Source organism: Emys orbicularis, chromosome 6 (assembly GCF_028017835.1).
Source record: "Emys orbicularis isolate rEmyOrb1 chromosome 6, rEmyOrb1.hap1, whole genome shotgun sequence".
NCBI lineage: Eukaryota > Metazoa > Chordata > Testudines > Emydidae > Emys > Emys orbicularis.
Window position 1 is genome coordinate 50749828 of NC_088688.1, and position 18274 is coordinate 50768101.

At 40.2% G+C, this 18274-nt stretch overlaps 1 protein-coding gene across 1 annotated transcript in view; it reads left to right on the forward strand.

Moving 5' to 3' along the window:
* MSH3 (mutS homolog 3) overlaps nucleotides 1-18274 on the forward strand; it is a 214980-nt gene that overhangs the window by 94263 nt on the left and 102443 nt on the right. The window contains exons 13-14 of the mRNA XM_065406009.1: nucleotides 8702-8834; nucleotides 16698-16885. Coding sequence (XP_065262081.1) covers nucleotides 8702-8834; nucleotides 16698-16885 — 321 coding nt within the window. The remainder of the gene's footprint in view (nucleotides 1-8701; nucleotides 8835-16697; nucleotides 16886-18274) is intronic.

The window sequence follows — 18274 nt, forward strand, 5'->3', positions numbered from 1 at the left end:
CTTTATCAACCCATCCAGTCTGCATTAGGTACATGGCTTTGTCTGTTGCACGTCAGTTACATCCTTGAGATTTGAGTTCTGCTGAAAGTGGCCCCTAAATTTGTGAGCAGTTGCTGCATTGTTGATTGTTGCTGCTGGTGTTACATGCAGAGTTTACACTGAATGTCCAGAAGAATGGGAGGAGCATAAATTCATAGAATTTAAGGCCAGAGGAGACCATTAGATCATCTAGTCTGACCTCCTGTGTATCAGAAACCATTACATTCCACCCAGTTATCCCTATATTGAGCCCAAAAACTTGTTTGGCTGAAGTACATCTTCTGTAAAGGCAATCAGTTTTATTTGAAGACAGGTGAGAGAGAATCCACCACTTCCCTTGGTAATTTAGGTGATAAACTGTTTGAAACTGACTGCTGCACAAAAAGATATAACTTGGCGTGACAGGGCGGACTAGGCCCAAAGCCCCCTTGCTGGAGGCCTCGGTGTCCTGCCACCTAGGAAAGGAGTCCTCCAAGCAGTACAGTGGCTTCAGGGGAAGCAGCCAATCCGAGAGGCTTCAGGGAGCAGCCAGTTAGGGCTCAGGAGGGCTATATAAAAAGGAGCTGTAGAGCCAGAGACAGTCAGTTCCTTGTTGGAACCAGAGGAGTACAGATGGCGCTCCTGCCTGGCCAAAGGGAACTGCAGCACCATGGACAACTCAGTGCTGGCAGTGGCTGGGGGAATGAGGAAGAGCTTGTAGCTGGCTGCTGGGCCTGACCATAAAAGAGTCCTGAGGTAAGGGTTAAGCATTGGTGAAGGCTGGGGTCATGGGGAAGTGGCCCTGGGAATCGAAGGCATTTTTGTTAAAGGGACATGATGGCATGTGGCTGCTATTCTTCGGGTCCTTGGGCTGGGAACCAGAGTAGTGAGCAGGCCTGGGTCCCTCCCATAGGCCACTGGGGAAGTGGCCTACAGTTGAACTGTGATACACCCTTGGAGGGGGAACTGAACTGCTGAGAGGCCCAGCTGGAGAGCTGGAACCAGAACAGACCAAGAGGGCGAAACCATCACCTCCAGAGAGGAAGCCCTGGGGGTATAGCTCAATACCAGGGCTGGGACTGTTTAAAGAGTGCAGACACACCCGACCAGAAGGGATGCTTGTGAGAAGTGGGTGCCACCCTATTACATTTGAGTTTTACTTTCCTTTTTGTTTTTGAAAGTTGGCCCAACTGTTTCTTTTCTTTAAATGTATATATGAAATAATCACTAGGTGCATACCTTGTATAAAAGTTTTCTTCTAGAAAAGCATTTTTTCCAGCTACCATATTAATCCATGAGCAAAATGTGGTTGAATTTTCTTTTTGCCTGTAATTCTAACAGTGTTAATAAGCAAGTCTTGCAATGCTTAAAACATTAAGCATCAAGTTATAGCACTCCATTTAGATTGGTTTGTTTCAAAACCTTTCAAGTAAATCTGATGTAAATTTATTTGAATCTACCAGAATGGCCAACACCTCGTAGATTAGGGGAAAACCCTCGTGTGATATGGTAAATGAACTGACGGAAGTGGAAGGTGAATAGTTGAAACTGGCACTCTCATGTTGCTTCAAGTGTAAACAGGGCTGCTAGATTGGGCCTGCATACTTTGGCTCTCTTTATTCCTCTGTGGACAGAGAGAAGAAATACAGCTCCCTTTTGGGATTATGGAATATTTTGGGGTCTGTGGCCATCATATGTGTAATGAATGGGATAAGATTTATTTCTGGACTGTATAGGGGTGATGCGATCTCCAGTCACTATTGGCAGAATGAACAGAGCAATTGTAGTCTAGCTTCCAATTTATACAGGTTGTGTCAAATCAGGGCCTGCAGCAAAGCCAGTCTCTGGGCAACCTAACAAACAAAGCTGGCCTATAGTAGACTTCCTGATTGGTTGGAGGAGTCAGCAGACTGGCCCTTAAGCCCAGAAGCAGCAGCTCAGCAGCTGCTCAAAACATTGGCCTATGACTGCGATAGCTCCTGCACCAGCTTGTTCTGAGCCTTGCTCCTTCCTTATTTCACCTGTGGGCCCAGCCTTTCACCTGACTTGCCTAACTCCAGATAACCTGGTCCTGACCCTTGGTTCCAATTCCTGACTTCTTTATCAACTTCTATTCTTTCCTCTTTAGTAGGATCTAGAGAATACCCTTTAACAGGTGAGATGTCTTTGTCTCTCCCTTGTGAGATGTCTTTGTCCAAACTGAGTCCTGCTTTGCAACTGTTGGCTTTCCCCCAGCCCTTTAAAACTCCCCCTGCTGGCTTTCCCCCAGTGCCTTAAAAACTCCTCTATGACTTTTTAAATTTTATATGCCAGCAACCTGGTTCCATTTTTGTTCAGATGGAGAGCCATCTTTCCTGTATAGGTTCCTCCTTTCTCAAAAGGTTCCCCAGTTCCTAATAAACCTAAACCCCTCCTCTCTACACCATTGTCTCATCCATGTATTGAGACCCTGCAGTTCTGCCTGCCTAACTGACCCTGCACATGAAACTAGAAGCATTTCAGAGAATGCTACCATGGAGGTCCTACATATCTTGAGATTCGTAACCTGGGCACCCGGCAGGCAGTTAACCATGCGGTTCTCCTGATCATCATAAAGCCAGCTATTTATATTTTTAATGAATCTAGAGCCAGGATCTGAGATGTTTCTCTCAGGGCACCACCACAAAAGAGACGAATGGCATTGGGCCCACTAGCCGCAACAAGGCCACTACCCATACACCAGGCCATACTGACTCTGCTGGGGGACCATTATCTCAAGTGTCCTGTGGCGGGTTCCCATCCTGTAGGTCCAGGAAGGGGAGGAGATCAGACTCCCTCATGGCATCACTATCCAGACCACTGACACTAGAGCCAGATGGCACTCAAGAGCTAGGAGCTGTGGAGGAATAACTGCATACCCAGTCTCCACTGAAGGAGTCACCATTGTCACCCAGCAGGTCACACAAGCCCCCACTCTAGTGGTCAATGACTTTAAGACATTTCATGATCTCCTAGTTTGCACTGTGAAGACCTTTGGTATCAAAATAATGGTCATACAAGAGAAGTGACAAAAACTCTTTGACATCTTGACTGCATCAACCCCAGCCAAGATTGTTCTTCCTTTAAATGAGGGCATATTAGAGCTGAACAGAGGGCTCTTGCGAACTCCAGCCACCATCCAGCACACATCCAAATGCATGGAAAAATACTAACAGATGCCCCTGAAAAACTTTGAGTGCTTTTATTTCCATCCAAATCCAGGGTTATTGGTAGTTGCAGCAGAGCAGGAAAAAATCTAAATTAATGCTCAAGGACCACAAAAAGCTAGACCTACTTCTCCACCTCACAGCAAATCTGTGTGGCAATCTGTCAGGCTTTGTTTGCCAAACATAAGTTCCTGCTTATCAAAAATGCAAGGGAGGAGTTAAAGGAGATTATCAGAGAAGGATAAATGGTTGCTGGAATACCGTACAGTCAAGCTAGGGATGTCTCCGATAAGACTTATAGTCAGCACTCTATGAGGTGAGCTGCCTGGTTGTTAGCATCTGAGGTATTGGGAGAGATCCAGGACAACATACAAGACCTCTTGTTTAAGTGGAAAATATTGAAAAAAGTGTTCCATTCCCTAAAGGACTCAAGGCCACCCTGAGATCGCTGGGTATATACAAACCAACCTTCTACAGAAAGCCCTAGAAATATCAGCTTCAACAGAAACCGTGTGTTCACACATACTGACAGGGAAGACAGCCAGAACACCCATTGTGGAAACAATTGCAATGCTCCACGAGAGGCCTGTCAGCTGCCTCCTCTTTCCCGCATCCCACCTCGTCATCCAGACAGCATATTTGATGGGACCATCGTGACTACACCAGAACTAATCAGGAGCCAGTGTTCAGGAGCTGCCTTGCCGTGTTCCATCAGGCATAGGGCAGTATAACCTTGGACAAATGGGTGTTCATTTTCACATCCTCCCCACCACCAGCAGATCCAAGGAACCTGGTCCCCAGGCAACACAGAATAACATACGAATGTCTGGGAGCTTAGCATCATCAGACTGTCTTGTATCACGTTCCTGCCTGTCCTCTGGAACACAGGAGTGGAAATCTTCACAGACAGCTACTAAACAAAGGTTGCATGTTTCTTGCCTCCTTTTGTCAGGAAGCCATCAAGTTCTGGACTTGGTGCTATCAAAACCAGGTGAACCCAATGAACCTTCACTCCTGGGAGTCAGCAGCAATCTAGCAGACTTGCTGCAAAGGTAGTCAGTGACCAATCACAAATGGCTTCTGCATAGATCTCTCATGGAACTGATATTCTACATTGGGGATCTCTTTGATAGAATTGTTTGCCACCAAATATCAGAACTTGGCTACAGATTTGGACTGAGCCTAGGGTCATTATCAGATTCCTTCCTTCTGAATGACTACAGTTAAATCTCATGCTTCAGTCAGCCACTTCAGGAAGAAATTCCCCCCTCCCCCCCCCCTCCAGTGTACAGTTGGCGCTTGTATGTATTCTATTTCTTAATCTTCTGAAGCATCAGAGATTGGCCACAGGTGGAGATCGGACACCAGACGGAATGGATCCACGCTTGCTACAACATCTCGAAGAACCATGGTTACTCTAGGGTAAGTAACCATTCTTTTTATTAACTCTTGATTGTGAAGATAAACTTCTGAATTTATGCAGACATCCTGAAACAGTAGCCCTGAGAGGTGTGAGCTATCTGATTCATTTCAGTGGAAAAAAATAACTCTGATGCCTCATTATATTTTATGTTAACTATTTTATTGCTCATCATTTTAGTAGATGTATCCAACTAATCCATTACGATCAGGTGATATAGAAGAGAAAGTTACAAAATGCCTCTTAGTTTTGTGGCCTACAATTTGCTGCCTCCAACCTCAAATTATCTTAGAGGAGTGGAGTACTGGCAGGTAAGGGAGAGAATAAAAAGACTCTCTTTAAGTTAAAACAACTGAAATCCAAAGGCTGCAGCGGAGGGCTCATTTTGCAACTAACATTAACATTTGCAGCTGACAAAATACGATTTTCAAACACTTAAGAATGTTAGGGTTTAGTAGGGAATGGACTTTTTGATTGCAGCTATCATGGGAATTGGGGTTGTCACTTGCCACTGTCAGAAGAGCACAGGAATCATGGCCTTTGTCTGTGTGGTGAAAGGTTTGTTAATATGGTGACAGGCTAGCATGGATAATGTAGGAGTTGGTGGGGTGGGGAAGCAGGAGTGGCCTTAGCCATTTTGCTGGCTAGGGGAAAAATGTTTTTGGCATCCGCTTTAACCTCAACCGTCTGACCAAGCAGCAGAGGAAGAAAGTAAATTCAGCTGGCCAGAGCGGAACAGAAATGGTGGACCAATCAGAGCAGAGCAAAACAAAAAACCAAAACAACCCAGAGTTACAGCACCCTCTGGAAGTTGGCACCCAAGGTGACTGTCCTGCTTGCCCATGCCTAGAACCAGCCCTGGGGGGAAGAATTGCTGAAAAGAAGTGTGGCTGCAACAAACCCTTTCTTCATGGACACTGGACCAGCGGGAGGAGACTGAAGGAGACTCTTTTAGAGATTCATGTACAGGTGGAGGAATATTAAAAAAGTTGGAAAATGTTGCTTAGCAATGTATATCAGCAGGTGAAAGTATATTTGTGAAGACTTTTTAATAGACATGGTTGATTTTTTTTTTTTTTTAAGATGAGAAAATAGTTGTCAAAAACAAGGGCTCTGTCATTTACTTGCTGTGAAAAGAAACAATTGCTCTGTCTTAAAAATATACTAGGAGACATAATAATAGGATTAGAAGGGCCCGAAAGGGTCATTTAGTCTAACCCCCTGCCAAGTTGCAGGATTTGTTGTGTCTAAACATCCAAGACAGATGGCAATCCAGCCTCTTTTTGAAAACCTCCAGTGAAGGAGATTCCATGACTTCCCGAGGCAGTCTGTTCCATTGTCCTACTGTTCTTACAGTTAGGAAGTTTTTCCTGAGATTTAATCTAAATCTGCTATCCTGTAGCTTGAAGCCATTGCCCCTTTTCCTGCCCTCTATGGCAAGAGAGAACAACTTTTCTCCATCTTTTTTTATGGCAGCCTTTCAAGTATCTAAAGACTGCTATCATGTCCACCCTTAATTTCCTCTTTTTCAAACTAAACATACCCAGTTCCTTCAACCTTTGCTCATATGGCTTGCATTCCATCCATTTTAATTATCTTTGTTGCTTGCCTCTGAATCCTTTCCAGTTTCTCTACATCCTTTCTGTACAGTGTTGACCAAAATTGGACACAGTACTCCAGCTGAAGCCTAACCAGCGTCGAGTAGAGCAGTACTATCACCTCCTGTGACTTGCATGCTGTGTCTCTGCTAATGCAACCGAAAATTGCATCCCCCCCCCTTTTTTTTTTATTTGACAACAGCATCGCATTGTTGAGTCATGTTAAGGTTGTGATCCACCACAACTCCCAGATCCTTCTCAGCAGTGCTGCTGCCAAGCCAGTTCTCCCCCATTCTGATTTGTGCCTTTGTTTTTTCTTCCCTAAGTGTAGGACCTTACATTTGTCTCTATTGAATTTCATTTTCTTATCTATAGCCCAGTTCTCCAATTTATCAAGATCCCTTTGAATTTTAGTTCTATCCTCCAAAGTGTTTGCAACCCCTCAGCTTTGTCTCATCATAATGATATGAAATATAGCCAGTTTGAATATGAAGGTAGACACCACAAGCAGTAAATTGTTTTTCTTGATTGTACATTGCCTGCCTAAAATCATTGGTTCAAAAAGGCCAGTGTTCGAGTTGAAATCATCACTGACATCACATTTTGAAGTTCTGCAGTTATAGCAGTCATCAAGGCCCTTCACCACTGGAGATTTTTTTTTTTACATTTGTATGGTAGAAGCAAATCAGACACAGTCAGCTGAGAAGTCTACAAATTGAACTCTGACCCAATTGTCTGCCAACAAGGGGTAACAGATTTTTCTGAGGACATTGCTTTGAAGTTTGAGAATGCAGCAAAGAAAGGGATCTACTTCTTGCTAGTAACATATTAATGTGTATTGATTGCACATCCATATCTGACATGCTCATTTTAATTTGTGTATCAATGGAATTTCAAGTATATGGGCCTTGCAGGTGCTAGCTTCCTTCAAGGCCAAAGTGCCCTGATCTTGAATCTACTGGAAAGTATGGAATCCTGGTATTTCCCTGAATTTGCAACAGATCTGTAGTGATCTTCTTTAGTGATCTGTAGTGGCGATTGGCATGGCAGATTTATTATTTCTATAATATATGGGTTTGTGTTGTGCTTTACAAAAAAAAAAAAAAAAGATACAATCTCAGTGAACAATATCTTTTGCTGGACCAACCTCTGTTGGTGAGAGACAAGCTTTGGAGCTTATACAGAGTTCTTCTTCAGGTCCAATACAAGATACTATCTCACCCACCTTTTCTCTTTAATATCCTTCATAAATGATAACATCCATACTTAAAAAAAAAATCCCTCAATATTATTCTGTCCAGTATAATTGTGGAAGACTGGTTGCGGTCACCCCTAGAGATGAGATTCTAATAAGTGTTTAAACGCCAATAAACTAAAATATGTTAGCTAACATGTCTTTGTTTTATTTTAAACATCTTTATCCTAATCTGGACAGGGACTTGTATGCAAATTAGGTGGAACCTTTAGGATCCTGGCAAGTTGTCAATATGTCCATCGTGCTGCAGAGGATATGCGCCACTGATATAGATGTGTGGATTGTGGTGCACTCTGGTCTGTTTTGGAAATGTGGATGGGGTACGGTAATGAGATGTATAACACAAACGTGGAGAGTAGTTGGGGATATAGGAACAGAGGTAGAGCTGGAAACTTGAAAGCAACTTTCTTTTGTTTCAAGCATTTCTTTAAAAAAATATAGAAACATTATTTTAAAGGGAATTATAATCTCAGTGGTCAGTATTCCTTAAATTTATTTTTCCTGAGAATTTCCTTAGTGGTTAAAGTGCGTGCACTGTTTTCATGCTCTTAAAACCCAAGAATATGAACAGAGTTTGTATGTAACTTCTATCAGACCTGTATTTCTTCACTCCTACTCCAAAGTCACAACTTCTAAAGGTTGTGTCGGGGGAACCTAGAACTTCCATGGAAAGCCTCAAATGTGGTTCTTGAGTGGTGGGGGGAGAATAACAAGCTTTTATTCAGTCTGAGCAGTACCATATTTGAGGCTTCATTAAAGTAATAAGATACACTGATAAAGTCTATGTGGTTTGCAGGTGCTGTAAACTTCAGATTGTAGGTCTCGCTAAAGTTATAAACTCTACCACCATAGCCTATGGGGCTTGTCATAGTTGTAAGCGAGCCTGGCACAATTCATATCAGAACAGAGTCCAGTGGGAATCACTGTACATGCTGCTCCTTGTTTCTGCACTATTCAGTGTAACCAGAACAGTGAAGGCCCTAGAAGTGTGTAGGCAACCTTGACAACCCTACCCCATGGAGCTCTGGGGAAACTATTCCCAGAATGTGTTTGAGATTTTTGATCATTTTAATCATGCTCAAATATAAGTAATGTCTTAAACATTTTATGTTACTTTAAATATGATAGCATGGGCTTAGCCATAGTCCAAAATGTTGGACAACCACGTTCCCTCCTTGAAAAAGTTGGAATTTTCATTACAGATCTCATGATTGTTGTTTTACAGTGAAATAAATGCCCGACTTGATGCTGTGTCTGAAATTCTCCTGTCAGAATCCAGTGTGTTTGGTCATATTCAAAATCATCTGTGTAAGATGCCAGACATAGAGAGAGGACTCTGTAGTATTTATCACAAAAAGGTAAATAGTTATCTATCAAATGCATTATCACCAACTCTTGTTTTCTAAATATTTGTCAGTATGCTTAAATGTGCTTTCATAAGTTTTACAGGAAATGTTTAAACATATCCACTTCAAATTACTTTTTCTTAACTTTAAGACTAAGTTTCACACAATAACAGGATAGGAGACAAAATAACAAACATTCTTTCCTTTCAGTAGAATCTAGTTTTACACCAATTGGATCGATAATATATTGTTTTAAGCAGAAATGCCATATCAGTATTAGATAACAGTTACAATTGGTCCTGTCACTGATGCAAAATATATAGATTTCTTTGGACATATGATGTCTGTTGGGTACATTAGCAGGTGAGGAATCATATGCATTCAGTTGTTCCCTAAAGCAACACATTTTAAATGGTGTATGTTTATCTAAAATCACATCAATAAGTGAAAACCACTTTGCTGTAGTTAACTGTTACTGTTTTCAGTTGAATGTTAATATGTTTATAAATTCTTTAATTTAGATCTTGCTTGAACATTTTAATAAAAATTACTTGTAATGAGACACTGCTGATTCTTATGTGTTGAAGCAGGTTAATGTGCTAATAGCATGTGTGCTGTACTTCATGTTCTTTTATTTCCCCATTATATTTAGAGAGGTTGGCAATTCTTTTTGGATTAAAAAAAAAAAAAGTGGGCAGAGGGATAGCAAAGTTATAATTTCAGTAGATGGTGTGGTGAAAAAGATAAGTCTTTTTCAAAATTTGAAAGTCAGCACTTGAATAACTATTTAGTGCCCCAATCCTGCAATGTGTTATGCCCATGCAGAGACAAGTGGACTTCTGTGGGTGACTGCAGAGGGCTACCCATATGCAGTGCTCTGCATGGTTGGGTCTAAATCACAAGAGTGCAAGGCACTTCTCTTATTTCTAAATTAGTTGAATATATTGCAGGAAAAAATACTAATCCACTAGAAAAAGCTGGTTCAAATCCAGCTATTCCTGGATCACATTAACTCAGTCTGTGATAAATATGCAGACGTTTCAGTGGCAACTGCATTTATCCAAGGCAAAAACATGACAAATTTTAGATCAACAATATTAAATGCAGATTTAAATAATTGTTCCTTTCTAGCCTGGTTAACATGAGCAGTCACAGAGGGAAAAAATGGACGCAATGGCCTTACAATGAAATACCTCACTTTTTCTAAACCAAAAATAATATACCATCATTAAGAGACCCAAAGGTAGCAATTAGAATTCGAGAGGGGTGATATTGTACAGTCACATAAAGAGCATTTTTAGGTCCCATTTTCTCATTTGAAAAGCTTTTCACTTGGATGATAACCTATAGTTGACAGTGGCAGTGAGCAATGGATCTCTCTGACCTGCTTTCAGGGTTTGTTGAAAACAGTTTGTCTGCTAGTGTACTGTTTTTAACAGTATTCAAGAAAGAGCACTAGACATTGCACATCGATATGGTGTCTTGCATACTTTCTGCACAACAGCAGCCAAACCATTTTCAGCATTGGTGGAGAGGTTGCCATTGTTCACAGCCATTGTCCGCTGTGTCTGTCATGGACGTCACGGAAATCATGGATTCCGTGACTTTCCATGACCTCTGTGACTTCTGTGACTATGGCTGGCTCCAGGGCTGATGATGGTTTGGGTGGGGAGGGGGCTGGGGGTTGGGGTGCGGGGCGGCGCTTACCTGTGTGTGTGGGGGGGGAGGGGTTGTCCCCAGGAGCGGCCAGAATGTCCCTGCAACTCCAAGGCAGAGGGGCCAGGGGGCTCTATGCGCTGCCCCTGCCTGGAGGCACCGTCCCCGCAGGTTCCATTGGCTGCAGTTCCCGGCCAATGGGAGCTGCAGAGCCAGAGCTCATGGTGGGGGCAGTGAGCGGAGCCCCTTGGCCTTCCCTACCCATAGGAGCTGCAGGGACATGCTGGCCGCTTCTGGGGAGCTGCGCGGAGCCGGGTAGGGAGCCTTGCCAGCCTCTCCAACTCCCCCCCCTCCCAGCACCAGCGGGGGTCCCGGGCCACACGCCGCCGCCTGCCCCTGCCCCCAGCACCAGCGGTGGTCCTGGGCCACCCCCCGAGAGCAACCGTGGCCCCCTGGCCCAAGTTTTAGTTAGTTATATAGTACAAGTCATGGACAGGTCATGGGTCATGAATTTTTGTTTACTGCCTGTGACCTGTCCATGCCTTTTCCAAAAAATACCCATAACTAAAATGTAGCCTTAGCTATGAGTTATTGTTCTAGTATTTAATGGATTTCTAGTTAATACTAAAGGTGATTCAAAGTTAGTTTAAAATTATCATTGTGTAATCTAGGGAGGATCTTAAACAGACGCTGACCTCCACCAAACCTACTTCATATACATTATTTATTTTTCTTACTGTTTTTCAAAGCTTCTGATTTATAATAAAGATGAGTGTTATCTTTCATTGAAAAAAAAAACTGTTGAAGATAGAATCCCACTTACATGGAGCCCAATTTTTTCAGTATTACATTTCTGTTCCAATTTATACTCTAAATGAACCAGTTTTTCAAAGGTATCATATTTAACTGTCAGTTTTCAGCATTGTTGCTAAAATCAAACCAGAGTATTATGCAGTAACAACCTGAGTAGGTAAATAAGGGGTATTTTCATTATCTCTCAGAAACTATTTACCTATAAGCTTGCTAGCAATAAAATAGTATCTAAAAGCTCAGTTCTCCAAAGATACCAGTCCCAGTGGATTCACACTCTTGGACAGTATGTGATCAGGCAGGAATCTAGATTCATAGATTCCAAGGCCAGAAGGGACCACTGTGACCATTTAGTCTGACCTCCCATATTACATAGGCCTTAAAACTCCCCAAAATAATTCCTAGAGCATATCTTTTAGGAAAAACATCCAATCTTGATTTAAAAATTGTCAGTGCTAGAGAATCCACCATGACCCGTGGTAAATTGTTCCAATGGTTAATAAATCTCACTGTCAACAATTTACGCCTTATTTTCAGTCTGAATTTGTCTAGCTTCAACTTTCAGCCACTGGATCATGTTATAGCTTTCTCTGCTATATTGAAGAGCCCATTATTAAATATTTGTTCCCTCCATGTAGATACTTATAGACTGTAATCAAGACCCACTTCTCTTTGTTAAATTAAATAGATTGAGCTCTTTGAGTCTTTGACTATAAGGCATGTTTTTCTAATCCTTTTATCATTCTCATGGCTCTTCTCTGAACCTTCTCCAATTTATCCTTCTTGAATTGTGTGCACCAGAACTGGACAACAGTATTCCAGCAGTGATGGTGCCAGTGCGAAAAAGAGGTACAAAAACCTCTTTATTCTTACTCAAGAGCCTCCTATTTATACATCCCAGGATTGCATTAGCTCTTTTGGCCACAGTGCCACGCTGGAAGCTCATGGTCTGCTAATTATTTGCCACAACCCCCAAATCTTTTTCACTGCTTCCTGGGATAGAGTCTCAGATCAGAGTGGATTGATTTAAATCACCAAGTGGAAAGCCTCAATTTAATAATAGATTTTAATCAACTTTTCCATTTTATTTCAGTTATTTTCTAAAGAAAGGTGCATTCTCATTGCTTGACATAACCATGAAAACATATTGATTTACAACTAAATAGAGCCTTTACACTAGATTTAGTACATATTTTTGCTACCTAGGAGGGTAAACTATAACTATATACGTTTATTTAAGCAATTGTGTAGCTTATTATTTTCATATTCTTATTAATTGTACATTTTTAGTATGCTAGAAAATGGTGAATGATATATTGCTTTATTTACTAGATAATTAACTTTTTGCTCACGTTTTGTGTCAAGCTGCATTAGGATGGTAACTGGAAATTAATTAAACACACAAAACAGCATATAACATTTATTTTTATTAAACAAAACAACCTTAAACATTTTGGATACAAAACACGTTCATATTGACAACAAAATTATAATAAGGTTAGGCCTTTAATATATTTTTAATTAAATTCAGATTTAATTTTAAACAGGTTTATTTTTTTAAATAAAAATGTATTATAATTTAAATTAAAAAAATCATATTGAAATTATTTTTAAAAATCTGATTCCTTTATTTAAAAAAAAAAATCATTGATTTTTTTTCCCCCCCGTCCACCTTGTCTTCCATCCTATAAGTATGGACTAGATGTGGACATTTTCCTGGTTGTAGACATTTACAATTAGCTGTATTAAAATGCATATTATGTGTGATCCGCATACCAAGTGATCCAGATTGCTCTGTCAGTGACCTGTCCTCTTCATTATTTACCACTCCCCAAATTTTTGTGTCATGTACCAACTTTATCATTGATGATTTTATGTTTTCTTCCAGGTCACTGATAAAAATGTTAAATGACATAGTGCCAAGAAGTTACTCTTGTGATTAATATTAGCTCAGTTGTCTATGCCTTCCATGCTTTGTTCTACTGTTGTTACTCCCTGTGTAGCATTCATCAAGAATCTACTGCAGTATCTGCATGGTTGGACATCAGTTTTTGCTCCACCTATGAATGTATAGTTAGTCATTAGGCATCTTGCAGTATCTTATCCATTGTCTGCATTTTAGTTTGTAGAGATGACGACTTCAGCTTGTTTTTTCTCCACCCCATGTTTTACCTTGAATTTTGATTCCATGCATAAGTTTGATATTTATTTAGTCTGGATATCAGAGATTTTCTGTGAATGGTGACTTCAAGGGTCATTTCATTATTTGTTTTATTTTGTTTTCACTGTGTTTACATGATGGGGTAAGACAATACCACATTATCAGAAAGATGTTGATAAGTTGCAGTGAGTGCAAAGATCAACAGATATCTTCAGGAGGCAGGGTGGATTGCTTTGACAAAAGATTATTATCTTGGTTAAATGATGACTAGAGGAGTACATAAGGCTACACGTATTTGAAAATTATTAACAGCAAGGGGGCAGAGGAGCTATTTAGTGTGAATGCAAAGGGACATGACTAGAAGTACTGGGATTTATTTAAGAAAAGGAATATTTAGGTTGAATATCACACAAAACTTCCACTCAGTGAGATTTAGTAGGCTGTGAATTAGGCTCCTAAGAAAATTAGCAAAAACACCATTTCTTGGGTTTTTTAGTGTTGCAAGACTGAACAAAAAATTAGACTACACAAAAACATTAGGAAATATACCATAGAGAACAATCTGCAGTTGCATGGAGATGAACTAATAGGTGTTTTCCATCTCTAACTTGTACCATACCATCAAGTCACAGGGGGTATGTCTACACTGGAATAAAAGACCTGTGGCTGGCCTGGGTCAGCTGCCTTGGGCTCACGAGGTTCAGGCTGTGGAACTAAAAATTGCTGTGTAGACATTTGAGCTTGGGCTTGAGCCCATGCTCTGGGACCCTACCTACTTGCGGGGTCCCACAGCTTGGGATCCAGCCTGAGTCCAAAAGTCTACAAATCTATTTCACAGCCCCTCAGCCTGAGCCTGCTGACCCAGGCCAGCTGCGGGTGTTTAATTGCTGTGTAGATGTACCCAAGGAGAGCATCTAACAGACCTCTGCCTCTCTTTGGGGTATCGTGTGCAGAAAACCTGTATTTTCTGATTCACATGATGGAACAAATTTCAAATGGATAGATAATTTTTTTTTTTTTTTTTTTGCTTTTGTCTTTCTGGGCTATGCGAATATATAGGAGGGTTAAAGAAAAAGAAATTAAGTGAGGGAATTTGGAAAGTTATTCGTTTGGTTTTAAATAAAACCCAAAGATGACGACTTGTGTAAATTATATACAATATATCACATAGGAAGTGGTATTAAAACTATACATTCAGAAAATGTATCAAATAAAAAAGATCATTAAAATATATATCTAATAGACCAAATATTAAAGCAAACATAAACACCTCATAATTTATTAATTCAATCTTATATTAATTGTCTAAGACACTATCACTCTCATGTGAGTTGTAAAGATTCCTGTTACATTTTTATGATAAATGAGCTTAGTAAATTTTCCAGTCTCAGCACTCTGACTCATTTATTGATACCAAATTGTTGACAATTAAGTTGAAACTTGTTAATGAAATACAGGTACAAATATGCATGTAATTAATTTACAGAGTTTTATGACTTGGATATATACTCAGAGAAGTATTAATTTAGGATAACCTAATACTCACCTTGGAAAAAGGAAACAAAAGTATAAAAGTCTTAATTTCTTATTAACTGAAAACAGTATATAGGTAAACAGTATATAGGTAAACTGAGCTGTAGAATTTAAGGTAATTACTAGTCTCTTGAGATACGTAGAAACTTCCTTTTAAAGATAACTTTAGATCAAGCTGGTGGTGATATAGCTGTAATCTCATTCTGGTTTCAGTAACACATAAAAGAAAGTGAGTAAGATAGTTCTCTAAATAAGTCTTTATTTCCAGTAGGAATGCTCCTCAGAAGCCATCTGAAAAAATCGATTACCCTATCTGTGTTTAGCTTGTAGGGAGCAATTTGTTGAAAGCACTAGGAATTATTTTATTCAGTTTTTAAGGGAGGTCTGTTGATGCTTTCCCTTTTTGAAAAGCTGATATGGACCAACCAGAATATAATCTTCGCTTCATACAGAGAGCTATAAGTGATCCAATGAGAATATGAGTTGTCTCATATATAATCTTTTCATAGACCAATATGAAAATAAAGCATCTCTTTTGTGGTTTTATATGTATAGTTAGTTGTCTCTCTAAAATCAGAGTCCATAAATGTTTACATGCAAATATCTTGGGATATTTTATCTGTTTGAGAAACTGATGGATGGTTTCTGAGCATTATCTTCTGGTATCTCCAATATTTATATTTGTAGCTCTGCAGCTCTTTGCAAAGCTTCCCTTCTCAATGGTGTAAAGGCCTTTGCTGACTTTGCCTACTCCATGTTCCTTCATATACTATACACTCTTTTACATACTTCTTAACAAAGTCTAAAAGGAAGTTTTCTGATCGTTATGCAGCATATCTTCACACTCTTTAATGCTTTCATAAGTGATTTTAGGACTGATTAAATACATTTAAGTTTTCTGTTGTCCAACAGATTTAGTAGTGCAGGTAAACTGAATCCACTATATGAAGTCATTTGATCTGTGATCTGCGTTGAATCATCTAACATTTGGTCATCACTAATAACACCCTGTTTAAGGGGAGAAAGGGAGAGAATTATATTTTAAGCTAGTATTGCTGCACTGGGAAGAGGCGGCGGGACTCCCCTGCTCACCCCCAGACCCAGAACTGTGCAAGGAAAGCCATTATTTTCTGGGGGCATTAGGACTTATGCAGTGATGTCTCTTCTACCCCCGATCCATGTGGTGTTGGGGAAAGAAACTGCAGAGAGGAGCCAGCTTGAGACTAAATCTGGTAAAAGTTGTTCTAGGAGCAATTTAAGCAGGGACTGTTGGATATTGATGATGGCATCAGACTGCTTTCTGCAGTTTTCACTCTGGACATACTCTTCACTATTCTTATTGGTTGTTTGCTGCAAACCCCATTTGCTCCCTCATCACTGCTCATTCTGCTTGTATGTTATATCCCTTTTCCTCACCCTTTGTCTGTCTTGTCTATTTAGATGATATGATCTTTGGGGGAGGGACTCTCTCTTACTCCATGTTTATACAGTGCTTAGCACGATAGGGACCCATTTTGGTGCTTCTGTAATAAGTAACAAATAATAAATATGTCATTAATCCATCAGATTTACCGTTTGAACATAAGATCATCAAGTAGTATTTCAATATGTAAAAATTAACTATGAACATTGTTTAATTTAAACAAGATGTAATGTGGGTATCCTGGAACATACAATGTTGTAACAATTTAAACTAAAACTTTTTCCACTTTCAGTGTTCAACTCAAGAGTTCTTCTTGATAGTCAGCACTTTGTCTCGCCTGGAGACAGAACTCCAAGCACTGTTTCCAGCTATACGTTGCCAAGTGAAAGCTCCTTTACTGCAGATGGCCCTCTTGGAAATTCCTGAGCTTCTCTGCCCCGTGAAACAATACTTAAAGATACTTAATGAAGAAGCAGCCAAGTAAGTAAAGAAAACAGTTCTTTCATGCCTTGTAGTCTTTCTTACTGAACTTACTTGATATATGAATTGTATATGTTGGTTAATCTACCTTATTTATGTAATATATAAATACAAAATGTACATTATAGCTGGCATAGGTAGAATCACATATATGTAAGGTTGCCTGACACTTTCCATTAAAAGACCTGTTTTTGGTTGCTTATAATGTTGACAAACTTAAACCATTCAGGGTACCTATTCAGTGTTGTAGCCATGTCGGTCCCAGGATATTAGAGATAAAGAGGGTAAGATAATATCTTTTATTGGACCAACTTCCGTTGGTGAGAGAGACAAGCTTTTGAGCTTACACAGAGCTCTTCTTCAGGTCTGGGAAACGTAATAAGAGTGTCACAGCTCAATATAAGATGGAACAGATTGACATAGGTGTTAATTACTTATGCTAAACAATCTGTTCCATCTTATATTGAGCTGTGACACTCTTACTACGTTTCCCAGACCTGAAGAAGAGCTCGGTGTGAGCTCAAAAGCTTGTCTCTCTCACCAACAGAAATTGGTCCAATAAAAGATATTATCTCACCCACCATTCAGGCTGAAATTTTCCATGCTGGGTGAATGTTTCAGGCTCAGTATTTTTGGAAAGTTTCACCCAGAATGGTTCAGCTGTTTCTGAGAATGAGGTTAGGGGGAAAATACATTGTTTGTCCATGTGAAAAAAAAATTCTCATTTTGCTGAGAACCTTCATATGTTGGAGCAGAGACTTTAAATTTGGCAGAGAGGGTTGCTGTGGGGTCAGGGATGTGCCTTTTCCCCATCACTGTGAAAATTCGTCCAAATAAGGTCAGGTTATGAGCCTTTTCTCAGTTCACAAGTGCTTAGTAGGGACTTTTTTGAGTATGGCAGCAGCTAAATTTTCTGAAAATACTGCTTGTGCTAAGCGTGCTCCATCCCCTCACTGCGCCTGTGTGCTGACTGGACTGTTCATACACTAGCCCCACAAAACAACTGAGCATGTTCCAACTTAGGGCTGCAGGGGCTAAGCAGGACTTTCCCTGCAGTTGCTTCTCCTTAGTTCCAGATGGCAGTCTGATGCCAGGCACAGGAACTCAGAGAAGGGAGACAGTCTCTCCTGTGTTCTCAATGCTCTCCCTTTGCTTTCCTCACCAGTTTTGAGAGCTTGACTTTAAAACTTGAATATTCTTTCAGTGTAGCTTTTTGTGCATAATATGTTTATAGAATGGACATTATGAGCTTGACATTGTGTGTTCTCTAAGTTTTAGGTCCAGCTCTGACCCAACTGCCTGTGTGAAATTGGGCAAATTTCACTCAACCTTTTTCTGAAGGTTCCATATCTGTAAAATGGACATACCACTTACCTCATAGCGGCGTTA